The sequence below is a fragment of the Diplotaxodon limnothrissa genome, linkage group LG15 (assembly GCF_057381915.1).
Source record: "Diplotaxodon limnothrissa isolate DT_005_m linkage group LG15, D_limnothrissa_male_GT1.1, whole genome shotgun sequence".
NCBI lineage: Eukaryota > Metazoa > Chordata > Actinopteri > Cichliformes > Cichlidae > Diplotaxodon > Diplotaxodon limnothrissa.
Window position 1 is genome coordinate 15566554 of NC_140610.1, and position 23809 is coordinate 15590362.

Genomic DNA, 23809 nt, shown 5'->3' on the forward strand with positions numbered 1-23809 from the left:
CAGCGAATCCATACGTGCAGGATCCAAACTCACACACACGGTGTTGATGTGCACATTTAAAAGTGACTTCATTATTGCAAACACATTTGCTGTCCCCTTAAAAACAAATAAGACTGCATGCATAGTGTCATAACTTGACAAATGTGACCTGAACTTAAAGTGCTAACACACCACCTCTGTGGATTTATACACGTTTCTATTTGGCAAAAAATAAGTGGCCCTTTTGCTTCTGTTTCGCTCTGTGAGCTGAGGTGTCGGATTGGCATGTACAGAAAACGCAGCAGCAGCTCAGGCAGTGACAAGATTAAGACCTACTTCATACCTTTTCTTCTTAAAGCAACCACACAGCCTTGCCAACAAGACCTAGCTAACAAACTAACACAGCCCACAGTGGCACATGAAATGCATCAGTGAACAGAGCCATTCTGGCTGTGGCTCTAGGGACAGTGTGTACATACTGTCAGCAGCCGCTTGCAATGTGGGAATTTCAAAGAACATATGGCAGCTTGTCGCTGGGTAAAAGCTCATGTCAGAATCTAAACAAGCTAAAAGCTGTACCTAGAAAAGCCATTAACTGCCTGTTATCTGCCATTCACAAAAACACACATTCCCAGGCATGCACAGTACACACAAACCCTGAGTAATATGGCCGGAATGTGATCATGACAAGCTGGCGATAACTCAAATGGGGTCATTCGCAAAGAAAGGTGGAGACACACGTGTGCTTGGGTGTTGCGGGAAAGGAATGGGGTGAGGGCTACCTCGATGCATTAGTGGAGCCAACAGCAGCATTAAAGCTCCCCACTGTCCAATTATTTACAGCTCCACACTCTGTGGCTCAGTCGAGGTCAAAAACACCTTGGCTCTCTAAATGTGATCAGCGGGATAGGCTGCGATCACTACAAGCTGTGGACCAGAGCAAGAGGAAATCTGGAGAGGAACGCAACAAAACTGAGTAAAGTGTGGATTACACCTATAGACCGTGCATAAGTGATAAGCGTATCTGAAGCATATCTGAAAAGCAAAGTAAATTACCCTCCCTCTCATCTGATTTAATACAGTGAAAAACAATTTCCCTAATGGACTTACGGCTTCAATCATTGTTTTTCAGTTTTATTCATAACAGCATAATACTCATTTTGTAAGTTATGGGCCCTTTTAGGTTAAAAAAGAATGATAAAGCAATGATAAAACATTAGGAACTTTTCTAGGGTCAGCGAAAGAAAGAGGAGAATCAGAAACTGTATTTCTAAGTTTAGCGCTAGTGTGTTCATATTTACACACAAAATAATAAAACCCAGAGACAAGGAAGTGTGTTTCACCAAAGAACTGATATTCACATACCATCTTCTCAAAGTTATTAACCTCAGACCTACAGTGCCTTGCTCAGTGGCCTCTTGGGAGGATGAATATTTTCAAGATTCATTTTCACCAAATAGATTTAACAGAATCCTTACTCACTACACCATGTCATGACTAACTTCTCACTGCCTCACATCTTGCTGCTTATTTATACTTGCAAATATCTTTAAATATCTACATATCTAACAAGCCTGTTAGAAATTACTTGCAATGATTTATTGCCTGTCTGACCTTTCACCACTCCATGTACACCCAAACACAGCACAGCAGAAAGAGAGAGCACTGTTCATGGCTGCTTCCTCAGTTGCATGACCCATCTATGCACCCGCCCTCCCTCCTTTGCTAACATCCCATCCCTCTGTTCCCATGGCAACCCCACTCATCTATTCCCATGGCACCTGCCTGCTGTCCGGGAGACACACGGAGACGCGACACTGACAGATGAGGTGAGAGAGAGAGAATAGAGAGACAGAAAGAGAGACTTGACACCATTTGGCATTTTAAAAACCTGCAGGAGAGATCAGTTAAAACAGTCTTTTCACAAAGAATTGTGCAAATGTTCAGTTAAATAGCCACAACGAGACAATGCCAGGGGAAAAAAAAAAATGGGAATACATATAGACGACATGTTCAAGTATCCCATTAAAGCAAGCCCAGAGCAAGTGCATAAAACTGCAGTGAAACCTGCTAAATAATACTGTTAGCATCCAAGCATAAAAAACCACAACCTGCTGTCTCCATAAACACACTCACACATAAACATATAAAACACATAGAAGCAAACACAAAACATACAGAGAAACACAGACACTTATGATGCTGTGACACTGAAACCGGTCATTGAAGTGTGTGTGCGCTGTTTACACAACATAATCATTTTACACAACATCACATTTACTAATAATCAGATTTTAATTGTGGAAGATGCAAAAAATAAAGATTTTAAGAAAACATATTCCTCTCTATATTAAAAAGAAATAATATGATGAACTCTTGGTTTTGTCCAGTATTCCTATTCCTGTACAAGTCTATAAGCATTAAATGTTTGAGTCAGGGCATGACAAATACAACTGAGCTGTGGGAGACGAACAGTAGGGCTGAGCAGAAGGGAAAAATGGGCTAGGGGCGGCCTTTGTTTGTTTGTGTGAGCATGCATATGTGTTGCTGGAAGTGCATGTCCTTGTACTTCTCTCCCAGTGAGAACCAAGTACACAATCTGATTTGGGGCTTGGGTTGAATTACATTTACAATTAGTATTTACAATCAGATTTAGAGGTGCTTTAGGAGCTGAACCAACCATAAAGCATTAGAGTTTTCTCTTGACCTTGACAAAAACATTCAAGATCTACTTACCAGCTTTTTCAAGAGTTCAGTCAATGTCTGCAGCTTGCTGACATTCAAGCTCAGTAGCTGTCACTACTGTGTTCATACCAGTTTTAATATCTGTATGTCATTTTGGCTTAAACGTTAAGAATAAATTAGACAATTTGCGGAAAACCTGAATATAAAAAAGTGGAAGTACTTAACCAAAGAAACCTTGAAAAGTGCTTTGAACAATGTAGGAACCATCGAAAACGTTCTTTCCAAGCGAGTTTCCCCTCTACATGCACATATTGTGAATCAAATTGTACACAATTTTTCTTCTTCTTGTGTATTTCTGTCTATGTTCACTGGCTGCTACTAACGTTCAAAAAAATCATGGACTGTATATCAAAGATGGATGCAGCTACTGTGATGTCACTAAGTGGTCCTTTGAGAACCCTCAAGATGCATTTTAAACCCAGACATGTAGAACGAAGAACAAACCAGATTTATTTAGCTGCTGTGCAACCTTTTTCAAATTCCCACAGAGTCACGTGTTGCCAGACAGCAGCTAGTCACAGCAGAATCCAGCAGACCCCGTTTTACTTCCCACAGTAAGATACCTCACTCGGTTCTCAGAGAACCAGAGTTATGTTGGTTACCAAACATTTTTTATAGATTATACGAACCGGGCTCAGAATTAACGTGTGCTAGAAAGCATTTGATCTTTTAAACAGAGCTTGGGTGACTGTTAAATAAGTTAATTAAGCTATAGGTTGTAAAGATAGCTGCATTTTCCATGAAAAGCAATCCTGTTTCATATAACAGCTTTATAAACAGCTGCTGAGCTTATCTAGCAAAAATTCTATCTGAATGATAACTCCATGAGCAGCAAGAGCTAAAGCTCAGCTTTGGTAAAGTTCCTCCAAGTTTGCTTAGGATTACCGGTATTGTTCGCTCGCTTGCTTTAAGTCTGTTTTTTTCTAGATGTGTTCTCTTCACAACTGAGCTGCAAACCTTATACGGCTGATGGTTAACGTAGCATTTTAGATTCCCTGCTAGTGTAATTACATGCCGATGCGTGCCACTGGGTGTACTGTATGCTTACTTACTTTGGGTGTGGGACAAGAAGCGGTAGAGAGGCGGGAGGTGGCCTGGGCACGGGGTGACTCTGAGGGCGTGGTGCTGAGAGAGGCCGCGTCCCTGGGCAACACCTGCACACCCCGCGAGATAATGGAATCTGGGATCTGAGATCACATACACCCAAACACAAACGCACATGCATATAAACACCACGTACGCACATACACACACATACCATGAACCCATAGCACACATCCTGACATTGAAAATTCAAAAAGCTGCGCATGAATAATTCCTACAAACCTATATACATGTAACATGACCGTGAGGACAAAGTCTTTCAACATTTTTAATAAAATGCTAGAGAAAAATTGGACCTTTTAAAAAGAACATTGATTGTGGCTGTTTGGTGGAGTCTTACCAAGATCAATCTATGACTGGACAATGAGATGAGATGTTAGACTGAGAATGGAGTCATTAAGCAGGGTCCAGGCTGCAGACTGGAGGAGTATGGAGACGTACTTGATGTTACATGTGAATGCATAGAGTATACACAAACCCACACACACAAACACAAAGGCAGACAGTCACAACACCATGATATGTTAAAGTTATCTGAGGAGCTTCTTTACGTTGTACGTCTCATCCAAGAAGCTTCTTCATTTCTGAGACTAAATGGTGGAGAGTCCAATTTTTAAGCGCTAGCATGAGTTGTCGCCTAAGAGGATTGTTGACCCAGTATTGATCATGCACCTCATCGAGGTGTGAAAAAGGGTGTGGGTCATTATCAGCAGAGGTTTCGGGTGAAACCATTGTGAGACTGTGCCTCATCCAATCGTGTGACTTATTGAGATCAACTGACACAAGATGTGAGTGGGCGTTAGGGCGTCTGGGAAGGGACAGTTGGTGTTGTAATGCTGATGTTAATGCCACAGGAGGTTTAGAGATCTTTAGAAAGATCCATTCTTTCTCAAAGGCTTGTAAAGACATAGCTAGATGCTTTATTTTACACACCTGTGGCAAGGGGACTGAAAACAAGTGAATTCAATGATGATGCAATATGGCCCAGTATTGTTCATATAGAGTGTCTGCAAAAAATAAATATCATGGCACTATCTTATCTGCCTGGATGAGCAGCAATTGTGCATAACTGTTTTCTATTTGAACTCTCAACTTCAAAGAAAGATCAGAAAAATATACTTTGCAATTGCTATTTACATAATTTTTATAATTACATCTCACTGGCACAGGCTTTGTTATATTCAGTTATTATGTTCAACAATTTACTGGTGCTTAAAGTACTACTTTAACATCTTCTATGAATGACGTGAACACGTAATGACGATGAAATGGATGAAATCATATCTGAGAAAAATGTCATTTTTATGGAACAACCAAGCCTCCCCTCTCCTCTTCTCTGTCCTGGTACCTTGGCGGCAATGGATGCGGCGGTTATGTGGGAGGAGGAGCTGTCCTCGGTGGACGCCACACCGCTGTCCTTCTTTTCCTCATCTTCCTCCTCACATTGCACACCTTTATCCTCTGTCTGGCGGCGTGGCGAACTGTTTGGAGGTGGCGAGAGGGGCGGTGGTGGTGAAGGCAAGTCCTCCAGCTCGTCTGCTGCCTCCTTTACCTTCACCACTGCGTCCCGAAGAAGGTCGATGGCGTGCGGCAGCGCTGGAAGGATGAACTGGAAGCATTCCTGGAACAGATTAAGCACAGTTGTCCTAATGAGGGTTTAAATCATGGCACAATCTCATCTAATAGCTGCCAGCATGAAGAAAGTGAAGGTTGGTTGAACACATTTGAGTGTTATGACCTGAACCCGAAGGACCTTTTCTGTCGGTGAAAGAACAGATTTACAGTTGACCTCTTTCACACATTTCTGTATCAGTTTTTCAAACCCATGTTGTTTTTTTCCCACTAATTAGATTACGTTTTCTCTTCCTGTAATTTTAAATCAACATTGAAGTAGTGCTAGTTAAACGCAACATTTCCAGGTCATACAGGACTGCCAATATTCTCAAAATTACAGTGTGAACATGATGTTCTTAAGCTTGGAGGCTTTTAATGTAGAAAATACATGATAAAAATGTTAAAGATTAACTTAAATATTAACAGTGTTAGGGAGTAACGAAATACATGTAGCGGTGATATGTATTTAAAATACAAAATATGAGTAACTTTATTCCGTTACTGTTACCTTGTTGAAATAAATGTATTACACTGCGGTCTTTTCCTGTTTCATATCCCCTCTCTAATTTTGGTAATTCCACGCATTGTCGGAAACCCAAACAAATATGCAAATAAAGGCTCTGACAGGAAATCTGAGCGTGCAATGCAAACTCAATGCAACTGTTTGCCAGCAACCAAGCTGCTCTCAGCGTCAAAAGACTCCACCTCCAACCTAAAGAAACATCTGGAAGTAAGTTCTTTTCTAAAAACTAATGTTAGCTTACTAAAACCTCCTTGTTTTGGTTGTGGTAGGTACCTGGGTTATGTGGTGCATTACAACCTGCTAGCTGTAAATAATCATGTGCAGTTCTGAAAGAAGACAGAAGAAAACATAATACTGGTAAAGACATAGTTTTCTATACGAGATCACTGCAAAAAGCGCAGCCTTACCTAATGTCCACCCTACTGTTACTCATTTTATATCAAGATTTAAAGATCTAGTTGGTATTGCTTTCAGAACTGCAGAGGATTATTTGCAACTAGCAGTCTGCGGTCTATGAACTAACCTCAGCTAACACCAGCTAACAACGTTAGCTAGGTGGCGAGTAGCCTTCAGTCACAGTAATAAATCACACAGCAATAGTACATTCATGTAGTTGTAAAAAGTATGACAATATGTAAAGTAACCCAAAGTATTCAGAATATGTTACTCACATTAAGTAACTTAACAGAATACGTTACAAACTACATTTTGGGCCATGTATTCTGTAATCTGAATATTACAATATTGTTTAAAAGTCTCAAGCTATCCTACATTTCTTTAGTTTTTGCTTCCAAGGTGCCATACATACAAAGTGGTCTTGAGAAATAGTTCTCCAAACTTGCTGAAGGTCTCCCAGTTTTTCGCTGAACATTAGTTACTTTTTCACTCATTTCAGTCCAGTCCATGACCATTTTTTTGTTTCTTAAGCCGTTTAACACTGGCCTATGATTTATACAAGCATAAAACAACCATCTAACTCAAGAGAAGACCCAGCAATGAACCAACTTAGCAATAACCTTTTTCAAATTGTATATTTAGCCAATTATTACTGAATATATCACAGTCGGACACCAACAAGGTGATTCCCAAATAACTTTTAGTCAAAAATTGGCCCTGTTCTGTCCTTTAAAATTTGAAGAAACTGGAATCTGCATCTTAAAGCCACGGTCTTAAGAACTACGAAAAATATCCAAGAAGTGCCTGACCCAGGACCTGAGAGATGCATCTGGCCCTTCAGTGGATCCATCTACTGTTCCCTGAAGCTTCATCACAAATGGCCTCAATGGAAGCTGTCAGCCATTCTTAAGGAAGGGAAACATGGAAAAAAGGCTGAGTTATGCCAAATTACTCAAGAACTGACTGAATATTAGGGGCAACAGGTCTTATGCAGTAAATAATTTAAATTTGAAAATTTAATCCATCATGTAATAATATCTGTAAAGTATTTGATTTGCAAAATCTTAATTTTCAGCATGACAATGATCCCAAACACACTGCCAACGCAGTAAAAGCATACCTGGATAAAAAAAGATGCAATGGAGCACTATTAGTCATCGACTGGTCTCACTGGAGCCCAAACCTCAACATTATTGAAGCAGTGTCAGATCATCTTGACAGAGAAAAAACCAAAAGGTAGCCGACATCCATAAAAAAAAGCTTTGAATGTCCTTCAAGAAGCCTGGAAAACTAATCCTGAAGACTAATTAAAGAAATTAGAAGAACACTTGCATAAGAGAGTTCAATATGGTCAAACCAAATATTGACTTTCAAACTCACTACAATTATACAAACTCACTTTTTGCTTGTTTGTCCATGTATGTTCACATATCTTTTAATAATTCCCTGCCCGTAGTCCCCATTTTCCCAACAGTAAATAAATAATTGAGTGATGATTCAAGGCTTTCACTCAGTACTGAGAGTAAAAGTTTATTTAGGTAAAAGGTGGGAGCAACGTATTATCATAGTTATGACAGACGTGCAGGAAGTGATGCATTGACATTCCCGCAGACAGAAGGCTCCTGGAGAAAACATGCCTTAAACATGTGAGGAACGCATTTCCGTAATATACAGTTTGTGAGATTTTAGGGTGCAAACTACTGACCATATGACACACAGAGGTGCGACCTGTTTGAGGCACAAAGATTTCATTTGAGGAAATCACAGTTCCTCTCCCTGGCTACACGTCTATTGGCTTTTGCTCTGGTACTTCCTCTCTGCATCCATCCCAGTTTCCTTCTCCAATGTCTCCATGTATGTGTGTGTCAATGTGCCTGTGGGCTCGTCGGCTAAACGCTCCATTCTCTTCACTCCCAAGACAAGAGCTAATCTGTGAAATTATTTATCTTCCTGTGTATTTCAAGCATGGAGAAGATACATTATTAATCGCCCCCACACTTTACACTGCCCGTGAATGGGCTTTCGGGGCAACTCTTCCACTCCACTGTCTGTTTTAATGTGTACATATCGGAATCCGCATTAAATCTGACAATGCTAACCTCAGCTTGACTGAATTCAAATTTCATAAATCCAAACTGCAATTCATGCATTACTGAGACAGCATTCTCAGCACCAATGTGCATAAACATCAAAAAAGCCAGGCAGGAGGACTCAAAACAGTAGATGAAAGCTAGTCTGTCCTGTTGCGTAGCCGCAAGCTAACCTTTACACCCTACATCCCCATCTCTCGCGTGCATTTTCCTCCAAAACCCCTCAGCAAAATGAAGGCTGTTTATGTCTCTCGCTGCTGAGTTTGAAGCCTACATCTGAGCATGTCTGGAGGATGCAGAGAGAAGGACTGGGTGGGTTTGAGATGTACAGAGGATGGACTCCACTAAAGAATGAGTGAGGATTGTGTCAAGAGCCTGGATATATTCATCCTTTACAGTTTTGCACATTTAATACATGCTGGGAATTTTTTCTTTCTTTCTTTTGTTTAGCTACATTAGGAGTGGTTTTTTTCTGCTCTTATTCTCTGTTTTGTCCTGGAGGAGAGTAACTGTCAAGAACACTAAAGAGCAGAATCCCTACCAACAGATCAGAAACACGAGCAGGAGAGAGAAAGAGGCATGGAGGAAGAGGGGAAGGCATTGCTGTTCTGAGAAAGGGTGAGAAAGGATGACAGGAAGATGGAAGGAGAGAGAAAAGTAGTGAGTGAGATGAGAGTGGATGAGATCTCAAGAGATAAAGAGTTTTGGGGTAGAGGAGAGAGAGAGATTCAGAGAGATCTTAAAGATCTCATGGACTATTATCTTGATGTTATCTTCGTTATCGGTAAGTGCCAGCACTGAATTAAATTAAACAGAAATGCAATGTTCATTACGTAAATGAGACGTAATGAACAGAGACTAAAAGGGCAACAGGACAGAACCTAAACACAACTGTGGTCAAAGCTCTCCAAAGCAGTAGAAAAAATGTACTCTAAAGAGGGGACTGACTTTTGAGTCACGTCCTGAAAATAGGCTGAAAATCTCACTCCATGTGTATCTTGTAATTTTATTCTTTTAGTCTGGAAACTTGCAGGCACTTTTTTGCTACCACTTCTCTTTCACAAAACCTAAAAGGAAAGCTGTCCATAGCCTCACACATGCAAACAAACCAAATGGCCTATTTCTTTCTGCTTTAACACTGAGTTGGACTTGCAGACTTTGAATTGTGTAAAATTATGTTTACTTAACAAGAAATGGATGCTTGAACAGCTTGCCTTGCAAAAGTCTTAATTTCCCCAAATCATTTTGAAAAAACCTCTTCAAAAATTAGACAATTAAGCCCCTGTAAGTAAATATTATAATGCCTACAAATGATTAATATTTATTATAAAACTTGGTGATGGTGGCCAGGAAGAACCCCGTTTTTATAAAGGAAGAACCGTTCAGAAGACAGGACTGAATGGAGAGCCATCTATCAAGTCTGGTTGATGAATGAAAGAAAGAAAAGTGAAAAAAGAAGTGCATGGGTTGTCAAAGACAAAACATAAACTATGGGAGCCAGTGGTGGCTTGCAAATGCATGATGGCAGAAACTTGTGGAGGTGAGAAAATAATCTTAATGTATGATGGGACCTCAGCAGCCTGAGCATATAGTAACATAAGTAAGGGATGATACAGGGCCACCTAATCCAGCTCCATCTCTAAAATCTGTTAAAAAATTTAAGTTTGAAGCATAATCTAAAAAGTAGAGAGATTATCTGCCTCTTGAACCACAACTGGGAGCTGTTTCCACAGGTGAGGGGGCTGATAGCTGAAAGTTCAACATCCATGCAACATTTTTCACTTCTCTTTCCCTTCATCACTCAACCAGACTTGATACATAGCGCCCCATCTGGTCTGGTCTGCCGAAGGGTCTTCCTTTTAAAAGGAAATTCTTCCTTCCCATCATCACTAAGTGATTACATTGTTCAACAATGTTACATTGTTACATTGTTCAACAATGTAATTACTTCTGTACAGGACAGTGGACACACCCAGTCTTCGAAATATGCATACATACACTGTGTGAAAAATAAAGCTTTTGCATATTTTCCATGCATTAATTTATAACCAGCAAATGTAGAGGTTTTGGCAGTTTGGTTGTCTGGATCATTCAGGTGTGTGTTAATATAATGCCACAATCTTCCCAGAAGTGAAAGACAGTGGTAGCAAAATTACTCCAAAAACAGACTGTGTAATGCTAAGAGACTGCAAAAAACAAAATGCCTTCATCTCAGACTCTAAAGCCTCAGTTAGCATGTTAAATGCTAATGGAGAAAATCTCTACAAAGAACATGCAGCATGGCTTAGATTTGTAAAGTCGCATCTGGACACACCACAAGATTTCAACAAAGTCAAATCTTGTGCACAACTCGAATAATTTCCTTTGGACAGATTAGAAAAAGTAGAAATGTTTGGCACCACATTTGGTAAAATCCAAACACAACATATCAGCACAAACACCACATTCTGTCAATCACGGTGGTTGAGTGGTGATGATTTGGGCTTGTTTTGCAGCTACAGGACTAGGACACCTTGCAGATATTGAGTCGACTACAAAGCATCTTCTAGACCAGATATTCTTGAGTCAAATGTAAGGCCTCAGCTAGAAAGACTATTCTATCATGGGCTGTGCTCATGACTGTACACGCATAGATAAAGCAAAAAGGAATTCAAATGTTTAGTTGTCAGAAATGAGAGGTGAAAATGTTAAACAGTGTATGGCTACAATAAGAAGGTGTAAATCCATGTTGAAATGATATAAAGCTAAATTAATTTGCATCAGCTCTGCAGGTTTTGCTTTCAGTAAGAAACTAAAACAAAATTCGCCCACTGGACAAAAATGTCATTGCACTGTGCAGAAATGCCTTTCTCACTATGGTTTGAAACATTGTTACCAACAATATTATTAGCATATATTTTAATGATGAAGTCAGCATGAAATGAAAGAAATAAAATTGTTCACTTTCCAACTGTAGTGTAACTTTTGCTAAGTTATTCTTTTATGTAGCACTTAAGTAGCACCGTTTGAGAATACATAACATGTCTCCACACTCCAACACGAATGGAAATTTGGGGGAAGAGAGCAACAGCAACCTGCAGTTATATGGTAATGATCAGTTTCCTATCAATTACAGTTTGAATCTAACATATAAAGCTTCTATTAGACTAGATGTGAGAAGAAAAACACTGTTGCCTAAATTATGATACCTAAGCAAAAATGTTAATACTGCACCCAGAAGGAAGGATAACAAGGTTGTCACAAGAGTCCAAAAGTAGCATGCTACTGAGCGGCATCATGGAAGATACCGATTTCCAAGCTTCACGTCAACAAATGCGCGTTTGCTGCTTCTGTTTTTTCATGTCTTGTGATTATTGAAACATAATAAAAAAAAAGTACCACTGGCAAATCACTGGAGCACCCTTTCATGTCATTTTCATATCAAAAGTATTTCTACTTTAGTCAGAATGTATTTATAAAAAGCAGTTACAGAACACAGTCCATAGAAGACTACCAGCTTACTGGCTCTGAGGGTAAAACCATGTTCTCATCACCATTATTTCAAAGTGTCTTTACAGTGGAGACAGAATTAAAGCATCAACAACACATATTAATAATTCACTGTACAAAAAAAAGAAAGATCTAAAGTATTTAGCTGAAAACTTGATATGTAAATGCTGCAAATGGACATGCTTTGGATTATATCTGCAGCATAAATGAGGCCAAAGAGACTAAATGAGGAGCTAAAAGGTATGCAGCTGACAGTTGGACACAAGGGGCTTCGTCCGGCTGGCTCAGCTGGACATCCCTGTTATCTTTATGACAGGAGATCATTGTAATAAAAGCCCACAATGGGCTTCCTGTACCGTTAACTTTAACTGGAGGTTGTTCAGGGAGACACTAATATGGCAGCAGATGGGGAGAGGTGGTGTAATTGATTGAAAGAAATACTAAAATCGATCAGGAGATGCGGGCGTGTAACGAGACAGAGATAGATGTGCAGGTGAGCAAGGCGGAGAGGGTGAAGAAGGTCGAGAAGGAGACAGCAGTAGGTGAAAACAAATTCATGTACAGTGATGGGAATAACGGCGTTACAAGCAACTAATGGTGTTACTTTTTTCAGTAACGAGTAATCTAACTAATTACTATTTCTATTGTTACAATGCCGTTACAGTTACTAACAACAAAATGCTGTCCGTTACTATTTTTCAACAAACAGAAGGTTGAAGATGTGTTCAGCTTACCGCATCTTATATCAGTTGCACGGTAGTAGCTGTAAGTAATCTGGGCGCTACAGCTTCAAGCAGCTGCGCGCGCTCCTGCGGACGGTAATCACGATCACTGTCTAGCACAACACCTGGAGCTAAGGGGGCAAAACGATCGCATGAGTGCTGCTGTTTGACTGAGGAAGAATAAAGTAGTCGTGGTAAGCCAATCACATGACCACTTAAAGACAAAGCAACAACATGATGATTTACCAGTTTTTAAATTGTGTTGATAGGCCACGTAAAACCAGAGTCATGATAAACAATATATAAGCGGTGTTTTTTCCTCAATAGCTTAGTCGCGTTTACTGTCTAAGGACAGCGCTAGCAAGCACTCTCTGCTTATGAGAGAAAAAAAACCAAAAAAACAACAGGGGAAGTTTTAGGAGTGACGGCGAGAGAGAGAGAGAGAGACAGCAGAAAAAGAGAGCGAGCAAGTGTTCAGATGTGAGAGATTTGTGACATTTAGCGTGTTTGGGGTGTGTAGTTAATGTGTTGTCTTGTGTAGTTAGTGTTTAGTGTTGTGGATAGTTTTGTGTTGTGTGTCAGAACAATGAGGTGACTGCTGTCTCCAGGTAGAAACAGGAGCAGTGATACACCTGCTGCTGTCAGACCTGCAGGTATCAGGCTGTGATGTTCTCCCATAGGGCAGGGATAGCTCAGTGGGTAGAGTGGTGGCTCCATAATCGGAAGGTCGGGGGTTTGATTCCCCTGAACAGCTACCCTGAAGTACCCCTGAGCAAGGTACCATCCCTACACACTGCTGCCCACTGCTTCACTGGGTGAATGGGTTAAATGCAGAGAGGAATTTCCCCACGGGGATCAATAAAAAAAGTACACTTTATAGTGGACAGAAATTATGTTTTTGTAGTGGCACAAATAATTTGTGTGGCATCTTATTGAATGCAGAACAGCTGATTTTTCTGTAAATAGTTTGAAATGGTTATTTTAAAAGGTAAATGGATGCAAATAACTTTGTTTGGAAAACTTGTGCATATGATTTTAAAATTGAAAATTTATATTTGTATTTAAGGTTATGAAATATGATTCATTAAACATGTTTGTGATTTTAGATCAATTGTGTTAATACAGTATGTCAAAATGAAAACATAACTGTAAATTCAGACACGTAAGGTTGTGCCAAAAATGGGATGATACCAAACAAGGCAAAGTAAATAGTTTTTAAAGGTGAACTGTGGAGGGAAAATCAAAAGTAGTTAAAAATGGCCAATTATACCCTGGACCCCAGAGGGTTCAACGTTTTTTTTTAAAGTAACGCAATAGTTACTTTTCAAGTAATTAATTACTTTTAGAATATTGTAACTCAGTTACTAAGTCGGTTACTTTTTTGAAGAAGTAACTAGTAACTATAATTAATTACTTTTTCAAAGTAACTTGCCCAACACTGTTCATGTATATATAAATACAAGCGTATGTAGAGTTTTACATTGCAATAAACAAATATGAGCACATATATGAAATCACATGCACAAGTTATAAACTCAAACCCACAAATTAATTCATTAAACCGTTTTGCAAGCCAGGGCAAAATGGTTCATTGCGTCACTGTTGGCACTGTTCATTTCTGGTGAACATGTTTGGTGCCCTGGTTTGCACCAAACATGCTGGATCCCATATAAACCAAACAATTTTATCTCATGTGGACAAAGAATGTGCTCCCAATATTTATCTAGTTTCTTTTTATTTAGCAACTTTTAATCGTACATTTTTGAGGTAAAGAGAGAGGAAGCGAGTTGCACCGTGTCGCCATGGCTTGTTTTTTTTACTGCTCATACTGTTGTTGTCCTGTTTCCCCTGCTTTTTATCTGTTCACCAAGTCACCTACATCCTTTTCCGTCCTTTGTAAGGTCTAAAAATCAGACTTTTCTAGAAATTATTTTCCGTGTGGAGCCATGCTAATGCAACCCACAGAACTAAAGTTCAGACAGTTCTGGTATACAAAGGACATTTTCATGTTCACGCAAATAGACCTACTAGTAATCACAGGTGTATTCGATTATCTTTCAGTGATCACAGGTTTTCTGACTTTTGTATAAGTGATTGCAGTTGTATTTACTACTAGTTTAATGAGTTTCTGAGTTCTAATGAGTTTGGAGCCTGTCATTGCTTAGAAGCTCTTTGTAAAGATTCTGCTTATCAACTTAGAAGTAATGCAATCAGTGTAATGGCTCATTTACACTAAGTTAAAAGTAGAACAGTAACATCCTTGTGACATCCAGGACATGAGTATGCAATATCCTCAAGCTCTGGGTGACCACTTCAATCACAAGGCACTTGCACAGGTTGCCTAGTCGGTGTGTCTGATTGCAGTCATTAAGTGAATTTGATCACAAAGAGGTATCTAATGCTGGACCAAAAGCCTTCTAGTGATTGATTCGTTCGGTAGCAGATTGCTGCGGTTACCAGTAGTTTGCACAGACGATGCCAGCTATACATGAAGTCTCACCCACTACTCAGTCTACACTGATTTTATCTGTTTTGATTTTATATACTGTTGTTTGTTTGTTTGTTTGTTTGTTAATTAGTTAGTTAGTTTATTTGCTTGTTTTATTCAATTTTAAATCATGCTTTTTATTTGTTCTTGTTTCTAATGTCTCTGTAAAGCACTTTGAATCACCTTGTTGTTGAATTGTGCTATACAAATAAACTTGCCTTGCCTTGCCTTACTCACAGAGATAAAATTTATAGAGTCCCCAATTTGCAATTTTCACTCATTTGACATTTAAGTAATGTTGTCCAGAGATGCGCTAACCTTTATATTAAAGCAAATCAAAACATAGAAACATTAAAACATCAATGTGGGCTTACCATGACAACACAAACACCAAAGTCCACCTGCAGATCAGTCTGCACAGAAGTAATCAATCATTCAAACCGAGCAGACAGAGGCACACAACTACACCATACAACAACAAATCCATATACAAATGGTGCACCTGGTGTTTACACGCACAGGGGTAATGAGTAAATGCAACAGTGTGCAGAATCCAACATAAGATGAGCTTTAGGTGTTACAACATTAAGCTAATGCTGTTCAGGCAAACAGGTCATAGCAAACTAGCTAAAACAATAAATAACCAGAAGCACTACCATGAACTCTGCTCTTTACTTTGTTTCAAAAGAGGTATTTTGCACAGAAAGGTCTGCCTAAAATTTGAAACAAACACAGTTGGATACAGTAACTGTTCAAGAATAATTCACTAAGCTCCAAATTTCTAACTCTACATGGACTAACTAAAATATTTTACAATATGTTTTGTTGGTTGGCAGTAAGCAAACATGTCATATGCAAACAGGTCTAATGATCTGGAGCAACTAGGTTTTACAGGTCAGATAAAACAAATTTAAATTAAATATTAGCCTACAAATGCTACAGTTCCAACAGTGTGGAAAAAAAGACTTTGCAGGGCATTAGGATCAGCATAAAAACATATTCACGCATTTTCAGCATCACAAAAAGAATGCATGCAAATTCCAGTGACAGTGATGTATTACAGTTTGTGCTGCGGCGACTTTGCAGGAGTGCTTCATTCTGCGGTGTCGGTACAATAAGACTTAAAAGTTTGGATGTATGAAAGACGTGTTCAGCAGAGAATCTGTATAGCACAGAAGCATAGCGTAAATGAAGGCTTGCAGCCCATTTTTAAGTAAAAATGAACACAACCTGCTCCAAACCAGGGTATATACTGTAAAAAAAAAAAAAAATAAATAATGAAACGTGAAAAAGTGTTTGCCTCCTTCCTGTTTTTATTTCCTGATTTGCCAAAAATCATTTTGATGATCCCCAAGACTTTTGGGAAAATATTCTTGTTGAACTTTGTGGAAGGTTTGAGTCCCATTACATCTGGAGTAAAACTAACACAGCATTTGATAGAAAGAACATCATACCAGCAATCAAACATGGTGGTGGAAGTGGGGCTACTTTGATGACAACCTGGACGATTTTCCATATTTAATGCAATCGTAAATTCTGCTCTCTACTAGAAAAGGAGAATGTCTGGCAAGCTCAAGAGCACTTGGGCAGTAGAACAACAGTCCAAAACATACCAGCATAGGGCTTAAAAGGCTAAAAAACAATACAAAACAAAACAAAAAAATCCCCAGTTAAAATTTCGGACTTTCGGACTCTGATTGAGTTCCTTTGGCATGACCTTAAACAGGCCATTCATACTGACCTGACAGGAAGACAGACAGAGAGACAGGTGCGCGCGCGCACACACACACACACACACACACACACACACACACACACACACACACACACACACACACACACACACACACCCCGAAATCAGCTCTCACGTATAATAATTCAATTGTCAAGTATCAACTGTGGGCTCTTCTATTGTTTCCTAGTCCTTATTGTGATTTTTACTTTTGTAATTCAGCTCTCTTTGTCTGCTAGACTATATGTGTGCCAGCAAACTGTCAGCTTCCCTGCCCGCCTGTGATTCTCCTCTCAAGTTTGCATACCCTGCTTGGTTGCCTTCAATAGCTAGAGACCACCGACTACTTGGACCCCTCAACTCGGCATCCCCTTTTGTGTCTAAACCTTTTAAAGGTGTTTCTGCGTCTGCCAGCACTGGCTTTAAAAACCGTATCGGTCTCACTCTAGGAAGCTTTCACACAGATTGTGATGTACAGTATATATTTGAACCACATAAATATGAATGTTCCTCTCTTACTTCAGGTGAGTCTGTTTTTTTTTGTGTTTGTTTTTTTTACATCCATGTAATGGATGCTTGCGGTGTCTCCTACCTGGGAACCTTTCTTGCTTCCTGGTAAGTTAATAATAAGTGTCTTCCCTCGGATACCACACACAGGTCTGTAAACAGACAAGAGAAAGTTTTAATGAATACAGTGGAACAAAGTGCTGTGAGAAATACGCTCAATTATAGTGACAAATGTGGGTGCTGCTCTTCTTTCACTGTAAAACCAAAATCTCCTTAAATCAAGTGATAAAAATAAAAAAGTGTTATGGTCTTCTTAACCATGAGGAAAGAGGGTCTACTAAAAAAAACCTGCCTAATTACCTGCCTTGAACACTTCTAAATACAGTAATTTTAATGTCAGATTCACAGGACATTTTAACATTAGCTGAGCTGCAGTTTAGTCTGAACTTGGAATCACTTTGAAGGGAAAACTTTCCTCATGTTAGGGTGATAAGAGAATTAAATAATGAAATGAAAATAAAATGTGTTTTGTCGTAACATATTCACTGACATTCCTAAATGTTTCCTCTGACATAAGTCCTAGAACATAGACACTAATAATGAAAAAGACTAAAACTAACACTGAAACTAAAGATTTTCAAACAATAAAACCGAAAAATCAAAATGAAATAAAAATTACTTAGAAAATGCAGTGTTATAATAACTCTGGTGTGTGTGATTCTGCTGTGCTGTCTGTACTAAAAATGCGTCTGACCTGGAAAGCATGCCTAGTGGTGTGACGTTGAGGGATCCCATCAGCATTGCCAGAGACATCCCTGGAGCCTCGCGCTCTATCACCTCCTTAGTGGCCTGGAGAGACAGGAGGAGAGTTGTTAGTGTGATCATTGTCCAGCCAACCATGCGAGCCATGCCATGTCAACTAAAAACATTGCTGCTGTTCCTTCTCTGAGCAAACTGGAGCAATATTCATTAGGGGAAACACTGGAATTATATTATATGCTGTAAAGATCTGATGGTGGTAAACACCTGCATGCTTGAAAGTGTTTAGCTGCTACTGACTCTAATCAGTGGCATAGCATAGCATGACAGAGCTGCACACGAGAAGGCAAACATCCAATCCAGTCTTATCAGACTTAAATAGCCTTTCACCTCCTAACCAATATAAGAGCACAGCAGACAATTGCCAAATGAATTCACAGTGTGCATACTCTAATCTGGCAGCACCTTTGTCTAAACCCAGCTCTTAGCAGAAGCCTCTGAAGTGGATCTCTTGTTGTGTGTTGATGCGAGAAATTGCAAATATAACTAAACAAATCAATAACAATAGAAACCAACTGTATTCCCATGATGTCAGCCAAAGGGCCAGATGCATCTCTCATGTCCTGCTGGTTTTCTTCCCATTTCTTAAGATCATGACTTTCAGATACTGTTCATCTGTTGTAGTTGTTTATTAGGCCTGCCATCCTTTCTTTGCTTCTGAACTCATCCAGTTTCCTCAAAAACTTTAACAGCTGCTTGGGAATCAGCTTGTTGGTGTGAAAATGCTATTTTATGCTTATCAAACTGTGTAAAGTTTTTTTTGTTTTTGCAGATTTAATTAAACAAACGGAACAAATGATGTTTTGACAGGCTGCAAGTAACAGGGTGCCTAAAGACACATTATCTGGTATGTGTGAGCACAACATGGCTTCATCTCTTGAGTTATGTGCTTTTTTTTTTTTTACACTTAAATGATTCATAGGTGAGTGTTAAGTGGCATAAAACAATTAGACAGTGGTACCTGAAAGTGGTCAGGTACCAATGTTCAAAAAAAGCCCAGAGAACTATTACTCAAGACCACTTAAAAAGTCTGCAAAATATCAAGAAATGATTGGTGGTTCAATACTTTTGTACAGACTTTTGCTGCCTAAGCAAAAACGACTATAGGAAAAAAATAATATATATAAAAAATGAATAGTATCTCGTTGTTGCCCATAATACGCAAGTCAGACAGATTAAAGGCTATATGGTGGAAACAGCTCTTTATTAAAATATTTGATTTACATTTTTTAGTACACAGATATGTTTATGGGACCAAAGTTGATGCAGCACATTCCTGACAGATAGATGGCAAAAAAATGCCTGGTCCTCCAGCTGTGTGTGTTGGGTGCCCTTGAGTTGAGTGACACTTCAAACGCACCATTAGCGAGGGAGAGGGGAGAGGAAGAACTTCAAAGGAGAGGAGCCACTGGTGAGCATCTCAGGCTTGGACTCAGGAGAGGAGAGGGAAGGGAGGGAGGGAGGGAAGGGAGAGGGATGAGGAGAAGGGAAAGAGTGTGGGAGGGAACTGAGGAAGAGTGAATGAGAAACAAGAGGGAAGGATGGAGACAGTGAGGGGTTAAGCTCGACTCATACTTCATCGAATACATCACGCAGAATCAAGAAGGCGGAGATGTATGCCTGATGTTCGACTCCACAAATATTTTTGTGGCATGCTTTTGATGAACTCTGCCAGATTTTACAAGTTTTTCTTCACTTATAGACAAAATAATATGTGATTTTGTTGTTTTTTAATTGATATGCATTTGATGACAGTATGAGATGACAGTATATGATGGCAAGTGCAGGTTGAAGAACTCACAACGTAATGTTATGTGATGGAATCTTATTTAATAGGAACCTGAAAAAGATTTCAAATGTATCAAATATCTAAATGCCGAGTGATGATGGTTTGCACGTATTCATGTAAAAGTAAGAAGTCATTTAGTTTTAAATCTTGTAAGAATGGGATTTTTACATTAATAGCTTCAGAAAAAATATGTGCCCTTGTTAAAGTCATACACTGAACACGTCCTTCTTAAAAGAAAGCTATACATCCGGATAAATACCGACCCGTACGTAAGGTTTTGTAAGCATTTGTTTTCTTCTTCTTTTTAACTGTACTTTAAGATGTTTGTAGTGAAGTAAAAACAAGTGCAAAGTGCAGGTTTTTATTATTTGCACTGTTGAAACCCATTTTAATATTCCTGACAGAAGTTGTGCATTTATGTGGATGCAGTAAATCCGTAGCATTCATTTCATTGTTTAGTAGCAGATTTTTAAAAAAATGTTTGTTTTGATCACAAGTTTTTGTTTAAAAGCATATTAAGGAACATTGATCATGTTTTTAAACTGTTATGTATTTAAACAGTTATAAATTTTTACTGTAGTGCACATAACATATATAACATATCACATAATGGGATGTTTTATAACCCCTATATATTACTACCTCTACACCTATATGTTGTCAATACAACGTATTGCAGTAAGATAGTTTAAAATTGGTCTATATAGCATTATTATTGCTTAAGATATTCAGATCAACAATATTAATCTTGTATGAGGGGTTAAAGGTCAAATGTGACATGACATTTTAAATCCTCATGCAGTACTTTCTATATATTGACAATACGCACCACATTTTTAAGAATAATAGTTTAAAGTTTTATGGGATTTTGTCAATAAATCATGAAGTTGACCCTGAACATCCTGATGGGTTAGCGTTAGGCAAATTTTAATAGATTGTGTCAAGTGGGGTCATGTCAACAAGGTTTTATTAGAATTTGTTCTAAACTTTTCGGGCTATCACGTTTTCAGAAAGAATGACACATGAAAACTACCAAAAACATATCCTGCTTGGCAGAGGTAACAAAGCCAGTAAAAAGACATAAAAACAACATAAAAGGTAGAAAAAAGCAGACTGAAGCAGAGAAAAGCAGATGCTTGGTAATGTATGGTTTTCATAAAGAAAAAGGACTTGTACTAGCAGCACATCTACAAGACAGAGTACTAGCAATGAAATATACAGTAACTCAGTTAAACTTCTTCTGTTCATGTCCTTAAAAAGTAAGTAAGACTCACACACCATCTTCTCCATAATGCAAACAAACATTGTGAATAAAACAATTAATGCCCAGTCAGTTCAGGTTTGACTTTACAGTCATTCAGCATTAACTGTCTTGATGGATAGATGCATGAATTGACCAAGAATATATTATATATATTACTCTAGTGATTTGGCGGCTAATGCTGATAAATGTAGATGAAGAGCAAGCTGATCAGATGAGGATTTATTAACATTCAGAGAGCTGAGACAGGGATTATTATAGTCAGTAATGGATGCAATGTAAAATTCAGTAACATGTAGTGTTTAAGAATAAATTAACACTTACAGCTAAGATGAGATTCACACTTACACATCTTTTTAAGCATTTGAAAGCAGGTACAGAGTAATGAAATTACTGGTAATTTGTTAATAAAGTGTCACTGTTACTTCTGTTATAACTAAAAGCAAGTCAGAGCAGTTACATGTGTCATGTACAGCCTTCAAACATAGAGACAGACAGAAAGATATGACTGTTTCCAGCATGCAGGGTTGAATCAGATAGCAAGTATTATCAGTGACTACAGCGTGTATGCGTATTTCCTTTTCCAGGAAGGTTGCTGCTGTCTCCCGTGATTGATGAGGACCAATGATACTGCTGAGAACCACAGATTGCTTGTCTGCGTTTGTGTTGGTGAGTGTGATACTGAGAGGTTTGCTGACTGCATGCAAAGACAAAAGACTTTGTGCACAGCCTTCACACTAGGCTCTATTTACACGTGCATGAATATGGATTCAAATAAAATATAACACTAAAAACGTTGTACTTCATGTTGGCTGAAATCAAGCTAGATGTTTTTGATACAGTACCGACGACTACTCATGAATAATTAAAAAAAAAAAATATATATAGCTGTAGCAAAAACTACAACAAACACTTTTCTGACTATGTACTGACAACATACACTCAACCACAACTTTGTACACTTGTTCCCCAAGCTTGTTAACACTAGAGCAATCAGCCAATCACAGGGCAGCAACTCATTTGAGAATGTAGACATGGTCAAACTGAGCATGAGAATGGGGAAGAAGGGTGATTTAAGTGACTTGTCACATGGTTGTTGGTGCCAGATGGGCTGGTCTAAGTATTTACAAAACTGCTGATCTAACTGGGAGTTTCTCACACAACCATTTCTAGGGGTTACAGAGAATCGTCTGAAAAAGAGAAAATGTCCAGTGAGCAACAGTTCTCCAGGAGAAAAATCACTTGTTGATGGCAAAAGTCAGAGGACAACAGCTAGACTCAGGTGGCAGCTGAACGGTCACCCAAGAGGCCCGCGTTCAATTCTCTGGGTCATTTCCTGTTTGCTGTTCCCTCTGCTCTTTCTCTTTCCTGTGTGCTCCGCTGTCTAGGCTACAATATTCAAAAATAAACCTCAAGAAAAAGACAAAGAGAATGGCTTGACTTTTTAAAGTTCAAAGAAAGGCAAAAGTAACTCAAATAAACACTCGTTATGAAGAAGAGCATCTGTGAAAGCACAACATGTGCTGCAGAAGACCACACAGCCAAGAAAGGGAAACTGAGGCTACAATTGAAACACAGGCTCACCAAAATTGGACAACAGAAGACTGTAAAAACATTGTCTGGTCTGATGCGTCTTAATATCTGCTGTGACGTTTGAATGGTAGGCTCAGAACTTGACGTAAACAACATGAAAGCATGGCACCATCCTGCCTTGTATCAACAGTTCACGCTGTTAGTTGTAGGGGACATTATTTTGTCATACTTTGGGATCCTTACTACCCACTAAGCATGGTTTAACCATCACAATATACTCAAGTATTACTGTTGACCATGTCCTTTCCTTTATAATCATAGTGTACCCATCTCCTATATTGAAATGGGATGTGCAACCAACAAATGTGCAGAAACTGTGTGATGCCGTCATGTAAACAGGGACCAAAACCTGTGAGGAATGTTTCCATCAACTTGGTGAATCTGTGACATGAAAAATTTTGGAGATTATGTATCAAAATTTAAGGAGCGGGACCACGCCTCCAAACACGCTCCCTCTGGTTTTCATCTATATCAGTTCCCCCAGTTCTGTTCACTCTCGTTTATATGCCCCACCTTCCCTCCCCTTTTCAATTCGTTAACTTCTTCACTTCTATTTAGTACATGGGGATCTGCCAGGCCCGGGAGCCGCCGCCAGTCCCCTTCGAGGCCTTCCCCAAACTGCTGCTCAAGTCATGTCCAAGCCATTCACCTTTACCACTAAAACGCTGTCAAACCTAAAATGAGGATGTGGGCCCAGCTAATGAAAAAGCAGTTATGGAGACAATCGGGGGTCCAACCAGTTATAAGCAACCTGTATCTAATGAAGTGTCTAGTGAGCGCAGTTGCTTCTGTAACTGCTAAATAAAGTTGTTCAGGCTAATTTCAACCAGAGAATTTCCCCCATTACTGATTTTGTGGATTTAAAAGAAGTAAACAAAAACTGTGTATTTTGCATTTTGATGGAGGCATTAACTAAAAATTAACTAAAGACTGATTCTGGACACAAAAATGAAATCTT

General features: G+C 39.0%; 1 protein-coding gene across 4 annotated transcripts in view; it reads right to left on the reverse strand.

Moving 5' to 3' along the window:
* gphnb (gephyrin b) overlaps positions 1-23809 on the reverse strand; it is a 107954-nt gene that overhangs the window by 37798 nt on the left and 46347 nt on the right. For all 4 annotated transcript variants that reach the window (XM_085373624.1, XM_085373622.1, XM_085373623.1 and 1 more), the window contains exons 5-8: positions 18144-18238; positions 17475-17541; positions 5177-5449; positions 3777-3911 (exon numbers count right to left, since the gene is read on the reverse strand). In XM_085373624.1, coding sequence (XP_085229750.1) covers positions 3777-3911; positions 5177-5449; positions 17475-17541; positions 18144-18238 — 570 coding nt within the window. The remainder of the gene's footprint in view (positions 1-3776; positions 3912-5176; positions 5450-17474; positions 17542-18143; positions 18239-23809) is intronic.